Source organism: Conger conger, chromosome 13 (assembly GCF_963514075.1).
Source record: "Conger conger chromosome 13, fConCon1.1, whole genome shotgun sequence".
NCBI classification, from domain to species: Eukaryota; Metazoa; Chordata; class Actinopteri; order Anguilliformes; family Congridae; genus Conger; species Conger conger.
This window is the reverse complement of record NC_083772.1, coordinates 43,245,696-43,259,817: the sequence shown is the minus strand read 5'-3', so window position 1 is coordinate 43,259,817 and position 14,122 is coordinate 43,245,696. Positions and strand designations below refer to the sequence as shown.

Below are 14,122 nucleotides of genomic sequence, written 5' to 3'. Positions count from 1 at the left end.
TCATAAGTGCAATTATTATTTTTATTTTTTTGGGTTAGACAAGGAGGATAGGGATATCAGAAAGGGGGGGGCGGGGGAAATCAGGAGGGAGGACTAAGGTACAGTTTGAAAAGGTGTGTTTTGAGTCTGCGTCGAAATAGGGGGAGGGATTCTGCTGTCCCGACAGTGGTAGGCAAGTCATTCCACCACTGGGGAACCAGAATGGAAAACAGGCGTGAACGAGCAGCTCGACCGCCAGGTGCTCGTAATGAGGGAACCACAAGGCCACCAGAGCTGGCAGACTGCAATGGTCTAGCTGGGGAGTAGGGAGTGATCAAGGATTGTATGTAAGGTGGGGCAGTCCCCTTAGCAGCCTGAAATGCCAACACTAGGGCCTTGAATCGGATGCGTGTGGCAATAGGAAGTCAGTGGATGCCAATGAGAAGCGGGGTGACATGAGCCGACCAGGGCTGACTGGTGATCAGGCGGGCTCAGCATTCTGGATCAGCTGGAGGGGCTTGATGGCACACGCTGGGAGACCGGCTAGGAGGGAGTTGCAGTAATCCAGGCGGGAAATGACGAGCGCCTGGACTAGGAGCTGGGTGGCTTTCTTGTTTCTTCAGTTTTAGCGAGAAAGGGAAGAAGAGAGACAGGCCGGTAGTTGTTCAGGGCAGAGGGGTCAAGAGTAGGTTTTTTGAGCAGGGGAGTGACTCTGGCCCTCTTCAGGGAAGAGGGCGTGGTGCCGGAAGAGAGGGAGGTGTTGATTAGAGAGGAGAGAAAAGGGAGAATGTCATTGGATAGGGGATAGGGGATGGGGTCAAGAGGACAGGTGGTCGGGAGGTGGGACGTGAGGAGTTTCAATGTGTCGGAGTCAGAGAGGGGAGAAAAGGAGGCTAAGGAGTTGGGGAAGGTAGGAGGGTCAGCGGGGGGGAGAAGGTTGGGAGAAGGAATTGCGAATGGCGTCAACCTTCTTTTCAATTTTTTTACAGGGAGACAATTTTATATTAATCTTGGAAATCACGTCTGAAAAATATGACATATCTTTTGGTGTTGCACAAGGGAGCTTTTTCATTGTATATGCTTCCCTTAGGTCATGTCATCAGAGAACACTGTTAATTTCCACAGCTATGCTGATCAGTTGAGCCAAATGATCCAAATGCATTATGTTTCTTGACTACCTGTCTGTCTGCAATTAATCAATGGATGAACAACAATTTTTTTAAGTTAAATGAAGATAAGGCTTCTAGTTGACCCCAAAGCTAAAAGGGATGCACTTTATAACAGGTTAGGAAATTTGACTCCCCAGGTTAAATCAGAAGTAACCAGCCTGGGTGTAATTTTAGACTTCCAAAAAAATAAATTGAAAGACTACAATTAATTCAGAAATAATGCGAGACTTTTAATAAAAACAAGGAAGCGAGTTCACATTACTCCTGTTTTAGCTGCACTGCATTGGCTCCCTGTATCTTTTAGAATAATTTTAAGATTATTTTACTTGTCCACAAAGCTCTGAATGGTTTCGCTCCTCCTTACATTTCAGACTCATTGTTGTTTTATGTCCCTTCACGAGCCCTCAGGTCGTCTGCAGCTGGTTTATTAATTGTTCCCCGTGGTTCACAAAAGAAAATTGGGGATGCTGCTTTTAATCATTATGCCCCTAAATTATGGAACACCCTGCCAATTAATATCAGAACAGCTCAGTGGACATTTTTAAAAGGCAACTGAAAACCTACCTTTTTCATTTAGGGCTTATCTAGCAGCACTACTTTGATTATCCTCTCCTTATTTTTCTTATTTTTTAAATTTTATTTCATCTTCTGAGCTATATCTAACAGCTTATTTTTATTTCTTGCTCTTAACTTTGCGCCATGTCTAGCAGGTCTTTAGAACTTTTGGTGGTCTTTAAAGTCAAATACATTTATTTTTTTTGGTTGGCTGTGTGGAATTGCAGTATATAGTCCCACAATCAGTGTCATCTCACTTGAGGGAGGCACACATTTCCAGTGTTTATTTTCCATTTGTGTTGCCTCTAATTCTTTGTAATTGGCTTAATGTAAAGCACTTTGAGCTACATTTTATGTATGAAAGGTGCTATATAAATAAAGTTTCTAATATTTTACATTTATGCTGTAGGACACCACCAGTCTCACACCAATTTTAGTAAAGATTTTTTTAAACCCATAACAAGATTTTAATTACACTAGGGTAATGTTCAACAGAACTCCATGGATTAAAAAAAATTAAAAGACTAAAATTAATCTGCTGACAATTGACGCCATTAATGCCAGTCTAACACGGTTTCTTTCAGACAGAAAAGAGCTCCAGAAAATTGATTCCACATGTGCTGGTTTTCATAGAAGAGCACATTGAAATCCTTGAGGGCACACTATTCATTGATTAACAAACCCACTTGTGCTAATGAAGTCAGATAAAGAGGTGGAAGCAAGCTCAGGTCCCTGCAGCATCAACCAGAGGAGGGGCGTGTGCATGCGGATCCCTCCAGAAAGGGGGTGCAGTGCAGTGCAGCTTAAGCGGAGGGATTGGGGAGGAGGTTGGATATGAAGAATTACAAAAAAATGTTACACATTAAAAGGAGAAATTACCCAAAACAGAGAGTCACAGACTACAGTCCAGTGCAGTTTCAATTTATTAGCAGAGGTAGAGGACATTCAGTTACATGAGTTTGGGCCTGAGAAGCTGATTTAAGGCTCTTCACCACTTACACAAAACATGACAAAAACAGTCAGTCAAACTGAGCATCACATGACCATCAGGGAGGGGGAAATCACATCTATACAGTACTCTGACCGTGAACAAAACACTAGCAGCAAAATGAACCAACTGGCTCTACATTCAATGACAGGTCACACATGTCATGAACCTTTGGAATATTCTGTGCAGGCAAGCAGTAAAGCAAGGTAGGCAGTGTAATGCTGGAAACTACCAACTGTGACAATATGCCACACCAAAGTATCACTTCTCAAATGGAATTTCCTTTTTTGATTATCATCATCATCATTTTATTTTTATTTTTTTAAAGGTGCCTTTGTTAAGCGGGGTTGGGGGGTGAATTTCATTGGAGCTTCACTTGAAGATCTTGGCTTGGTTGAAAGACTTGCCCACGTGCTTGAAGTCGCCCTGCCAGCTTAGGTACTCCCTGACCAAGGTGCAAGTCTCCTCACTCTCAGGGTCCAGCTTCCTCCAGGAGTAAGACTCATAGTCCGCCTGCCAGTCCTCACACAGCTGTGGGAGTTCAGAACGATTGAGTTAGGAGCTGATCTAGATGTCAGAATAGACAGTCTCAGTGAGATTCTGGCCAAGTAAAGGGGAGCTAGAACCAAGGAAACGGTGACTGGAGAAAGTTCTAGTGCTTGGACTGACAAGACTTGATAGCCCTCCTCATTACCTGACCAACACCTACATTACATTACATTACATTATTGGCATTTGGCAGACGCTCTTATCCAGAGCGACGTACAGTTGATTTGCCGGAGACAATCCTCCCCTGGAGCAATGCAGGGTTAAGGGCCTTGCTCAACAGCTGTGTGGATCTTATTGTGGCTACACTGGGATTCAAACCACCGACCATTACCATAACCACTACGCTACAGGCTGCCCTAGCATTCAAAACTGTTGAGCTGCACATATGCCTGCATGCATGAACCCCACCACACATTTACTCCATTCACAGTGGATGCATACACAGTACTCCAATGCCAGTCAAACACTGGTCAGTACAGAGCAACCAGGACAATGTTTGCCTGACATGACAATGGATCTTTCGTACGCAAACCAAAAGAACACCAACATTTAGAGATGCACAGGAGAGTACTGGGCACTGCCACCCACCTCAAAGGCCAGTTGCTGCCCACGGAGGAGCCAGACGCCAGAGATGGAGCTATCCCCGTCTGTGCCCAGCAGGGCTATGCTGGCAAAGGCATGCTTACGCAGGCGGTCCAGCCTCTGGAACATTCCTGGGGGGGGGGGGGGGATAAGACCCTCATGGAGGAGGAGCCAGATGGTGCAGGTCCTCAATTGGTTATGTACAGCGAAGAAAGAGGGGGCTCCCCAGAGCCATTACAGGTTAGCACTCCCTTAACAATTGTTCAGATCAAGGCTTGGATGCTTAATACCATTCACAGATGACATCACTCATCCCCTTTTACTCCCTGCGGGGGGGGGGCTTTTTTGATTAAAGAATAACAACCCAGCTTTGTGCAGTTTCCCCTCCACATTCTGACAATCCATCACATTCCAAGTACTCAATTTAATTTATCTTCATTATGAGTCTCTCACACACACACACACACACACACACACACACACACACACACACACACACACACACACACACACACACACACACACACACACACACACACACACACACACACACACACACACACACACACACACACACACACAGTGTTGGGGCCCTCAGGGTCCCGTCATGGCATGGAGGCCAACGGGTGGATCCCTGGGGGGCCACCTAACTGCTGTCTGCACCCTCGTCACCATGCCTGCCCACTGATACACCGGCAGGCTGGTAATTAAAGTGCAACACACAGACACACACAGACACACACAGACACACACAGACACACAAAAAAAGCCATATCGGCAGACCACCCAACTATGAGCTCAGAGTTGATGGATATCAGTGGCCCTAGGTAGACCTTGTCTAGAGTCGATGCTTGAGGGCATGCAGTCAGACACGTAGCTGCTCACCCCTTCCCCCTCACATGGACCGTCTGACCCAACAATTAAAAATCTAAAGGTCATCTACCATAATTTCCCTTTAGCGGCCCTCCCCAGCCCTGGAGGGTTACATCCTGGTAGTAAGCTTGATGGGAAAACCGCAAATTCAGAACTATACCAGAGCCAGCACTGAGCCTAATCTCCCATAAACCCCAATGTGTACCTAGTAAGTAATGGGCTAATCTTGTAAAAATCTGACCATGTAGCAGCACTGCAGGTGGTCACATTCAAGAATTAACCCAAAAATTATTTTAGTTCACCCAAAAAGAAGCTATAGTAAAGGCTACATTTCTCCTTTGGGTCTTTTTGGTAATGAGATGCATTAATGGTATTTGGCAGACGCTCTTATCCAGAGCGACACACAGTAGATTCTAGACCAAGCAGGAGACAATCCTTCCCTGGAGCAATGCAGGGTTAAGGGCCTCACTGAAGGGCCCCAACAGCTGTGCAGATCTTATTGTGGCTGCACTGGGAATCAAACCAGCGACCTTGTACCTTAACCACTATGCTACAGGCCGCCCTTTGTTGCAGACACACACACCTGTGATGAGGTTACAGCTCATGAACACCTGACCGAGCTCACTGGGGTACTTGTACTCAGAGTACCAGAGTGACCAGCCTTCACGGTCCAGCTTCTTCCACAGGTATGGGAGTGCCACAGTCAGCGTGTCCTCGTTTGAGTACGTCCGTTTGAACTCGTCCAGGACAAAGGTGCTGCAGGGCACAAACGCGACAATCAAAATCTTCGACAGAGCTTGGGGCTCACTGACAAAGCTTCCCAGTGAGCGAGGATCATATTCAGTCTTCATCCTAAACTTATCCATCATGAGGCTAAAGTAATGCCGATCTGCGATCAGTTTACCAACTCGGAATACAGGCTCAGGGGGTAAGGGCAACCTCTAGGTGGAAACGGTGCTGGCATTAAGGATTCAGTATAGCCTCAATAAGTACAAAGCTGTGATTTTGTATGTTCTGTGAATAGAACGATTCAAAGGACTTCTACTTAGTGACCTACAGGCCAACAGGCCCTACTGCTTTCCAATTACCTCCTTTCACATTAAGCCATGGACCACTATGCTCATTCATGCTGAAGTTTAAATAAACCCCTGCCCTTGTGACTAGAGACAAAAATGGCAGTTTGTTCAGTGTGTTTTCTACCTCTTGGGCAGAGAGGCAAAGGGGTCTTTGGCTTTGGGTTCAGCTGCCACAGCTTCTTCAGTAGGATCCAGTCCATCCTCCTGCTGCTGCTGCTGCTGCTCCTGCTGCTGCTCCACCTGCTGCTCCTGCTGCTGCGGCTCCACCTGCTGCTCCTGCTGCTGCGGCTCCACCTGCTGCTCCTGCTGCTGCTGCTCCACCTGCTGAACGCCCTCCTGCTGAACGCCCTCCTGCTGCTTGTGTACCTCCACCTGTTGCACCTCCACCTCCGACAAGGACCTCACCTCCTGCTGTTGGTTCTTTATGATCTCAGTGCTTGCTGGTTTGCCGTCAAGCTTGCCTGCAAGTGCATGAAACCCCACATTAAAGAGTAGACCAAGTTGGAACAAAAATGAGCCTGCAACAAACCGTGAGAGCTTGTAGAGCACTAGTCTTAGAACCCATGTTTGGAGGGCTAGAGGGTCTACACCTGATGGCACATTTAAGTCAACTGCAGAGTCTGACCGCCCCGTGGAAACTTTAATTTGGCTTTCATCTGACAAGGCGTGGCTTACCTGGGGATGCAGTCTTGCACAGAATCACATCCCCAAGCACGGTGCGGAACTGAGGCTGGTGGACACAAGTGCAGAACCAGCGAGTCACGTTCAGGTACAGCTGGCGCATCGAGGGTTCCATCACCTGTAAACACACAAGTCCAACAATCAGCATGAGCGCGCTGTGTGTACCAATCACAATGTCAGGTCGCCTTAAAGCATGAAAGCAAATAACGGCAATTGTTCCAAAGGCTCCTTAAGGGTCATTGAAAGAGTCAAGACCGAACGTCTGCCCCTCTGTGTGGGCTGAGATGTAAATGCCAGCCACTCTACATCGCCTGACCTGTGTGAAGAGCAGGAGGAGCGCGCAGGCCACAGAGATGTCTGCCAGCGTGACCGTGTCTCCAACTAGGAAGGTCCGTGGGAGGAGGTGCTGGTTGAGGACAGACAGGACTCCTAGGAGCACCTCCTTCGCCTTCTCACAGGCCTATGACAGAACAAACAAAGATACCATGAAGGGGTGCAAATCAAATCTCTAATAGAGTATTGCATGACCCAATCTCTGTCCAAAGGAGACCAAGCCCTGCATTTATAGCACCTTGCCACAGGAGTCAAATGGGACTCATTTTCCAGATATAATCCTTTTTTTCCTGACCTGTGCAACATTGCAGTGCATAAAACTATGCATTTAGATTAAGCCATTTGATTGATACTTCTATCATCCAATAGAGCAGGGGTCGGCAACCCTGGTCCTGGACAGCCGCAGGGTGTGCTGGCTTTCGTTGTTACTTGGCATTAATTGATCAATGAAAGCCATTGATTGCACAGTTAACTCACCTCACCTGGTTTCTTGGGTCTGAATCGGTTGCTTATTTTAAGGTGGAGACGAAAGCCAGCACACCCTGCGGCTCTCCAGGACCAGGGTTGCCGACCCCTGCAATAGAGCATATCCTAAGCCTAAAGGCATCACATGCCTTATAGATTTTATATGAAATCCAATAAGGGATAGGTTACACTGCTATATATACACACACATACACACAGTGGAGAAGTTAATTTAGAAAAATTTACCTTGTCACTATAGGCTGCCACACCCATTATTGGGTAGACCCAGGTGGTCATTGAGGGGATTATCTCCCCCTCGGCAAGATTCACCCACTGCTGCACCAAAGCCTGGTCCTGAGGGCCTGCACCCCGCAGAACATCGCCGGCCACTGCAACAAACAGATCCAGCATATTGCCGACCTAGGATGAATCTGAAGCAGGGCTACCCAACCCTTTTCCTGGAAAATCTACAGTCCTGCAGGTTCTCATTTCGACCATAATTTGGCACAGTTCTACCAATCATCAGCTCAAGATCTCTCGCCGTTGAGAAAATGGAGGTGTAGCTTTTCACTCCATCCCTCACAAAGCGCAGGGAGATGGACCTTCAGGAACAGGGTTCGGCAGCCCGTCAAGGAGGACACTGTCAGACACTGCACTGCACTGACCTGGGGCAAGCAGGCAGGCCACCTCCATCCCTCACTCTGCTGTTCAATACTGCCCTACTGACGCCAGTGCCCTTCCAGAACATTCTAAATAAAAAAGCCATTGTGAAAGCCGTTTAGACAAAGAGGTCGCCTGAAAGGTAGAACAGGGAAAGTTTTGCAGCGCCCACTCCGCAGCCCACCCTGTTCTGACAGCACACCCCGATGCTCAAACAGGAAAGGAATTTAAACCTCACAAAGAAAGCCATTATTCTATTCCCAGCTGGACGCACAAGCCAAGTCTGGCCAAACAAACAAATACTTCATGCATTGTATCGCATCTCTGGCTAAACAAGTAGAATTAGGCTTGCCCCTTTTTCCTTATAAACAGGGTTTGACCAACCAGAGAAAGCAGTTCTGTGTGACAAAATGCTATAGAATTATTGTAAATTACCATTTCATGCAAGGTGACCGCAAGAAACAAACAATCACTGGATAGCAAAATCAGCACCATGAACCACTGATATCAAGCTTGGTCACCCAAAAACATTGCAATGAGCATTGGCAGAGTTTCCACGTTAAACAGCCAAAAGCCTACAGAGCACATGAGTGTCTCAGCTCTTGAGGCCTTTCTGAATCAGAGAGAAGTAATGCAATCTCAAGATGGCTAAACTGTACAGACTGCTTGATATCAGACAGACCAAAAAAAAAAAAAAAAAGTCACAGTTCTCTCCATAATAGCTGCCCTTCCTCTGAACAGTGGATTAGGACTTTTCCCACCACTGGGTGAACAGCAGGGCCTTGCCGAATATTTCCAGAGTGATTTGGGTGGGCTGTCATGGTGGATGGGGTGCAGCAGCTCCACTGTAAACAGGACATCTTGTCGAGGGCGGGGGGCTTCCTGCCAGGGGACAGTCCGAATCAGGACCCACCCAGCTGAAAGGCACGTAACCAACAGGCACTGGAGGAGTGCCTGGAGCGTGGAACCGCGGTGCCAATGGATTCTTAAAATACCATTTTTAGGACCCCACCTCCCCCACCTCCAAAGCTGGAGCCAACATGAATCACAACCAAGTACCACAGTGAAATACTACCACGTTTATCAATTTACTGTACACACAGGATAGACTGACCATTAAGTTGGACAATGTGCATTACACAACAGACAGAAGACCCTACCTTGTGTCCCTAAGGAAGCATGGGTTAAATGATCCAATCACAGAAGGAGCGCGTGTGCCGATTTTCAAAAACTAAACCAAACAAACAATCTCTACAGAGGCGCCATGTCGGGCAAACATTACCCATCAAACCTACAGCCAACAGCATTCTCCCAGCACAGCCTGGCATTTCACGTGCTCCAAGCTGTACCAGCACAGACATCTTCTACAGCAAAGTCACAAATACCGCAGACCCACCAAGCTCTCCGCTCTGACGCACGCACCAGGAGACTGATCCCTGGAATTACAGGGCCTGAGCCGGGCAGGTTTATCCCTGTGATGCAACCAATTACTGCTCATCTAACCACGAAGGGAAAATGGCAGCAGCGCAGCTAAAATTAAAGGACAGATGTCATCATAGCCCGTGTATGGAGAACCCGAGACCATGTCCTGAATTCATTCAGCAGTCAGGGTAACACATTGTGCATAATTTGAAGAGCAAATGTGCCCAAAATTGATTCCAGTACCAAGCTGGAAGTTGCACCATCTCATTTACAGAATAGAATGTCATATTTTGTTCATATTTTTATTTTTATTTTTTTTTTAAAGCCTGCTTCTGTGTAGCCCAACTGTAGGATTTCTAAGTCCTTTAGAAATAATTTATCAAACTAAACATCTGAATTTGAATGCTTTAGAATTGTTGCCATGAGGCAAATTTCAGTTTAGTTTTCAGTTTAATTCACAAGCAAATAAGTATATACTTAGGGTTTCCAACATGTAGTACGATCAAATTAAATGATCAAAAGGAGTGCAATTCACTAAGTAGAAAACAAACGATGGAAGTATGCAGCACAAAGGTAGCCCATTTCTATATTTTTCCCCCCATGTTTTCATAATAGGTCTGTACAGATTGGGAAAGCCTGAAAATATTGTACGCAAACAGAAAAATCTATTCAAGATTCCATGCATCAACACTGCCCACTGGTGTTATAAAAGTTCTACTGCAACACAGATTTGGCACATCATCTGTAATTGCATGGCTAGCTTCTCAATGCCAAAAAATAATAAATCTGTACACTATTCAAGTTACAAGATTAATGAGGGCAGACTTGATTTATTTAATGATTATCCAAGAAATAAAGATTGTAAATGATTACATGGCTTCTTTATCTGTTCTTCCATGCATCAGTTCTGACTGAGAAAAGTTTACCGTAATTAGCAATGGCAGTGGCCTCCTGGATCTGAAAACCATTTTCTTCAAAGGCTGGTACCTACAGGAAAACGTTTTTTTTTTTTTTTAATAAAAAATGTTTTACATGACAACTGCAGAAGCAAACCGGTCAGCAGGCCAATTACTCTCCACGCAATTACATAAAGTACCAATTGATTATATAAAATGTTGGGTTTACCATTTCAAGACCATACTTTCTGACACCACTGCATTTCCGGTTTAATAACTTTTCACTTCAAGGAAAATAAATTAATTTAATTTAAAAAAATATTTAAAAAAAAATAAAAAACTCACCTTTCTGAAGGGGAACTTAGACAAGTGGTCGGTCTCCTGGCTGTCCTCCCCTTTAAAGTCAGGGAGAGAAGGGACCATTGTAATCTGGGCCCCACTGTACTGAGCAGATATGAGGATAGGGTAAGACCTCCAGAAGTCAGGGGGACTGTACAGAGTCTACATGGTGGATAACAGACAGGCATTAGACAAGAATAGATGTGACCTTCACAGGAAACAGCAATGCATTTCAAAACGCAAGGCAGTGTGTATTGGGTGTTCAGTTTTCCATCTTGAAAATACAGCAAAACGCTGGTTTGGAACAATCATTTAAAAATTAATCCAAAGTTTCGTTCCAGACACGCTCAGTTACAAATGGCTTTGGAAGCAACGCACGACGTTTAGAATCTACAATATGTAATTACAAGTGGAAACAGTGCAGAGACAATGGCCTTTCTGTGTGCGCGGTTAGGCCCGCGAATCAAGCTGGCTATACACTGGGGATTTTGCCACGATTCTGCAGTCGCAGACAATTTCCAAATCGTAGAAGAATCTTGGAGCTCTCAGTGTGACATTCACAGACATCCGACTTACTGAATCTTAGCCCCCGACAGAAGATTGGCAGTGTCAGATATTACCGGCCAAAATCGTGAAATGTGACAGCTGCTACGACCACAGACAATGGGCGTCTAATGAACAACCAACAGGAGCATCGGAATCCAATACACGTAGCACTCTAACCACAAATGGTTTTAACATTACTTCATTCAGTCTGTACAGTCACCATTTACAGCGTCACCTTCGATACTAAATATTAGGAGACTGCGGGGTCTGTCGTGACACGGGGACAAATGTTTTCGCCCGATCAGAAACAGGCGAGCCTGTTGTAAATCACACTGCTCACCCCCATACACACCCTCTTACCTCGGATTTCAACGGTCCAGTTTCATGTTCATTTCGTTCTCCGTTCACCAACGTCATGAGAAGGGGTTTGTTTTTTGTCGTTTTGTTTTTTTAAGTATCACGGTTATATTTCAGCGACTGTCATGTGTTTTGTTGTGAACAAATCATAACGTAGCTAAAGAATAAAATTTAGTCGATATTCTTTTTCACTGAAAGTGTCAAGCCAGTAAGACCCTTCGCTAACAGGATATTTAGCAATGGAATGTGGAAACACGAACCGAAATATAAGATACAATTAATGAGAAGAATGAATTAATCCCAAACTTATTTTCATTTTAAACTAGTAACAGACCTCTCGAAGTAAAACAAACGAAGTTCCGAAGTGAAACTGTACCCCTCACGTTTCCGTTCGAGTTTAATAAACATAATAAATCGCCTAGTTCATGGACTGAAAATATTCCACACAAAATTGTCACTTATGCAAGCGGTCTCTTAGCAATCGGGTAAAAGGGGGAAAAAAGTGTCACAATGGACCCGGATCTCCTCTACTTGCATGTGGATAAAGTAGCCTAAGCTAATTAAGTGCACCGTTAAAATGGCATCACTTTTTCTACCGCTCTCAAACGGTTTCGCATACCTAATAAATAGGCAAAGTTCACACCCGTCCGTAACGCCACGATTAGTCTTCAGCCATTTGCTCCACCATCCTCAAATTCTGCGCGTGGATGTCGGATGACGTGGTAACTAATCGTAGGATGGAATCTCTGCTCTTATTATAGAATTCTTGGAACTTCTCTCAGTGTGACAGCAACTAGAGACGGGATATTGTCCGGCTACATCGCCGGCGTCTCCAAAGTTAACGCCATGGTAAAAGTTAAGTAACGTGCTGACGTGTCTGCGCTGGCTCAAAACTATTAAAGGGTTACATTTCTTGAATTCCAAAAGGACACCGCAAGTGCTTTTAAACCAGCAAAAACCCCACCAATGCAATGTCACCTTAGAGACAAGCGGCTCGGCAATGATATCGATGGATTAAGCGGAGCGTGTGACGCTTATTCTATTGTTGGTGAATGAAAATGAAGCATTTAATGAATAAACATTTTGGACACATCCACTGGACAATGCAAGAATAGCCTAGTGGGACTGCCACACTTGAGGCCGACATTCAACATAGGGCTACAACTCATATCAACCAACCAGCGTTCTATTGTTAGTTAACGGTAAGCCAACTAAATTGACCGCAGTTAAACTATTGGAACACCAGAATTAATTTGCACATGGATATTTTTAAATCGCCCTGCAATAGCAAACGTGTCATTCTGTTCAAATTTGAGCAGCATTTTCCGATCATTTACAGCATTGTTACTCGCACAAGAGGCACACTGATTATCTTCAAGACCAAGAACTTGAGCCGCTTTTCAGTTGAATCGAAAAAGTTGAAGCTGCATCTGAATCAATGAGCCACGTATACCAGCAAATATCGCTGTGAAACTTATTTAACAATTTATATAACCGACTGCATTTCCTCAGTAGCCAACTAAAGATGTTAACTTACCTTAAATTCATATTAATTACAAGAAAATCTACTTTACGGTCCTGAAATGTAGCCTAATGTCGACGTAGCCTACCGCCATCTTTGCTGCTTGCACAACTGCAGACACCCACAGTCCTCCTTCGTTTAGGGGTAAAACAGGCTAATGATGGACAGGGACCGCTTGTAATAAAGTGCGAGATTCAGGGCGTGGTTTTAATTTTAACATGCAATGCAATGGCCGCCCACGGCAATTCAACGAAATTATTATCTAATATATAGATAATAATTATATATATATATATATATATATATATATATATATATATATATATATATATATAAATAGATAGGTGGCTATATCCAAGTTGAGAGAGTAAAAGTCCTCCACAGTATTTTGTTCCACCTAGATAATTAGCACAATTATTTAGCCAGGAGGGCGCCTATAATTAGTGAAATCAGCTGGCTGTAGAAGAAACACATGACAAGACTTTCCACCTTTGAATGTTTATTTATTTCAATCCTCTGTAGCGAACTACTTTTTAGAAGGGCCGTTCGATTTTTGCAACCTTCCGCAGCTACCGGCCAGCACAGGCCCATCACCTGCCCTCCTTCCAGTTCACACACGCCCCTTTTCGGTAACAGAATAGGCCAACTTCGGCCACACACGAGAGAAGGACTTCTATCAAAATAGATATTCCTCAATAGTTACATTTACTGTAGACCTGCAAGCCATTTCCACAATAGTGGAAAGATGAACGCACAAACATATGTTGCTTCATTTGCATTGGCCAGTTCGTAGACTACACGTTTATGCTCTTCAGATGTCACGGATGTTGACGTGGAGAATGTCATGAGATAATATCTCATGCCCGCGATACAGCTGAACAGCCACTAGCATGTGTAAAGGTCCGGACATTTTCACGTGATGAGCAGTGCCTGGTGTCCACCATGGTGCTTGGAGTTCTGCCCAGTGTTCAATGCCTCATCTTTTTCCTACAGTTTGGTAAACTCCAAGTGGACTATCATATTCCTTTTACTGAAGAGTGGCATCTGTCATGAAGGCCTGATTGATGGAGTGCTGCTGAGATGGTTGTCCTTCTGGCAGGTTCTCCCATCTCTGCAGAGGACTTCTGAAG

At 44.9% G+C, this 14,122-nt stretch overlaps 1 protein-coding gene across 11 annotated transcripts; it reads right to left on the bottom strand.

The window, feature by feature from the left end:
* Nucleotides 1-2,608: 2,608 nt before the first annotated feature.
* On the bottom strand, nucleotides 2,609-13,221 carry LOC133107962 (elongation factor 1-gamma-like). 11 transcript variants are annotated; one of them, XM_061217316.1, is made up of 11 exons: nucleotides 13,081-13,221; nucleotides 10,574-10,729; nucleotides 10,259-10,319; nucleotides 7,497-7,639; nucleotides 6,769-6,912; nucleotides 6,447-6,570; nucleotides 6,012-6,232; nucleotides 5,896-5,978; nucleotides 5,279-5,451; nucleotides 3,829-3,953; nucleotides 2,609-3,222 (listed from the first exon to the last, which is right to left on the bottom strand). In XM_061217316.1, the coding sequence occupies exons 1-11, from the start codon at nucleotides 13,084-13,086 to the stop codon at nucleotides 3,064-3,066; spliced, it is 1,395 nt and encodes a 464-aa protein (XP_061073300.1). In that variant the 5' UTR covers nucleotides 13,087-13,221; the 3' UTR covers nucleotides 2,609-3,063. The 11 variants fall into 11 exon arrangements, with proteins under 11 accessions (XP_061073300.1, XP_061073302.1, XP_061073301.1 ...); XM_061217318.1 differs by having other exon boundaries at nucleotides 6,039-6,232; XM_061217317.1 differs by having other exon boundaries at nucleotides 5,896-6,011; nucleotides 6,066-6,232.
* Nucleotides 13,222-14,122: the final 901 nt, after the last annotated feature.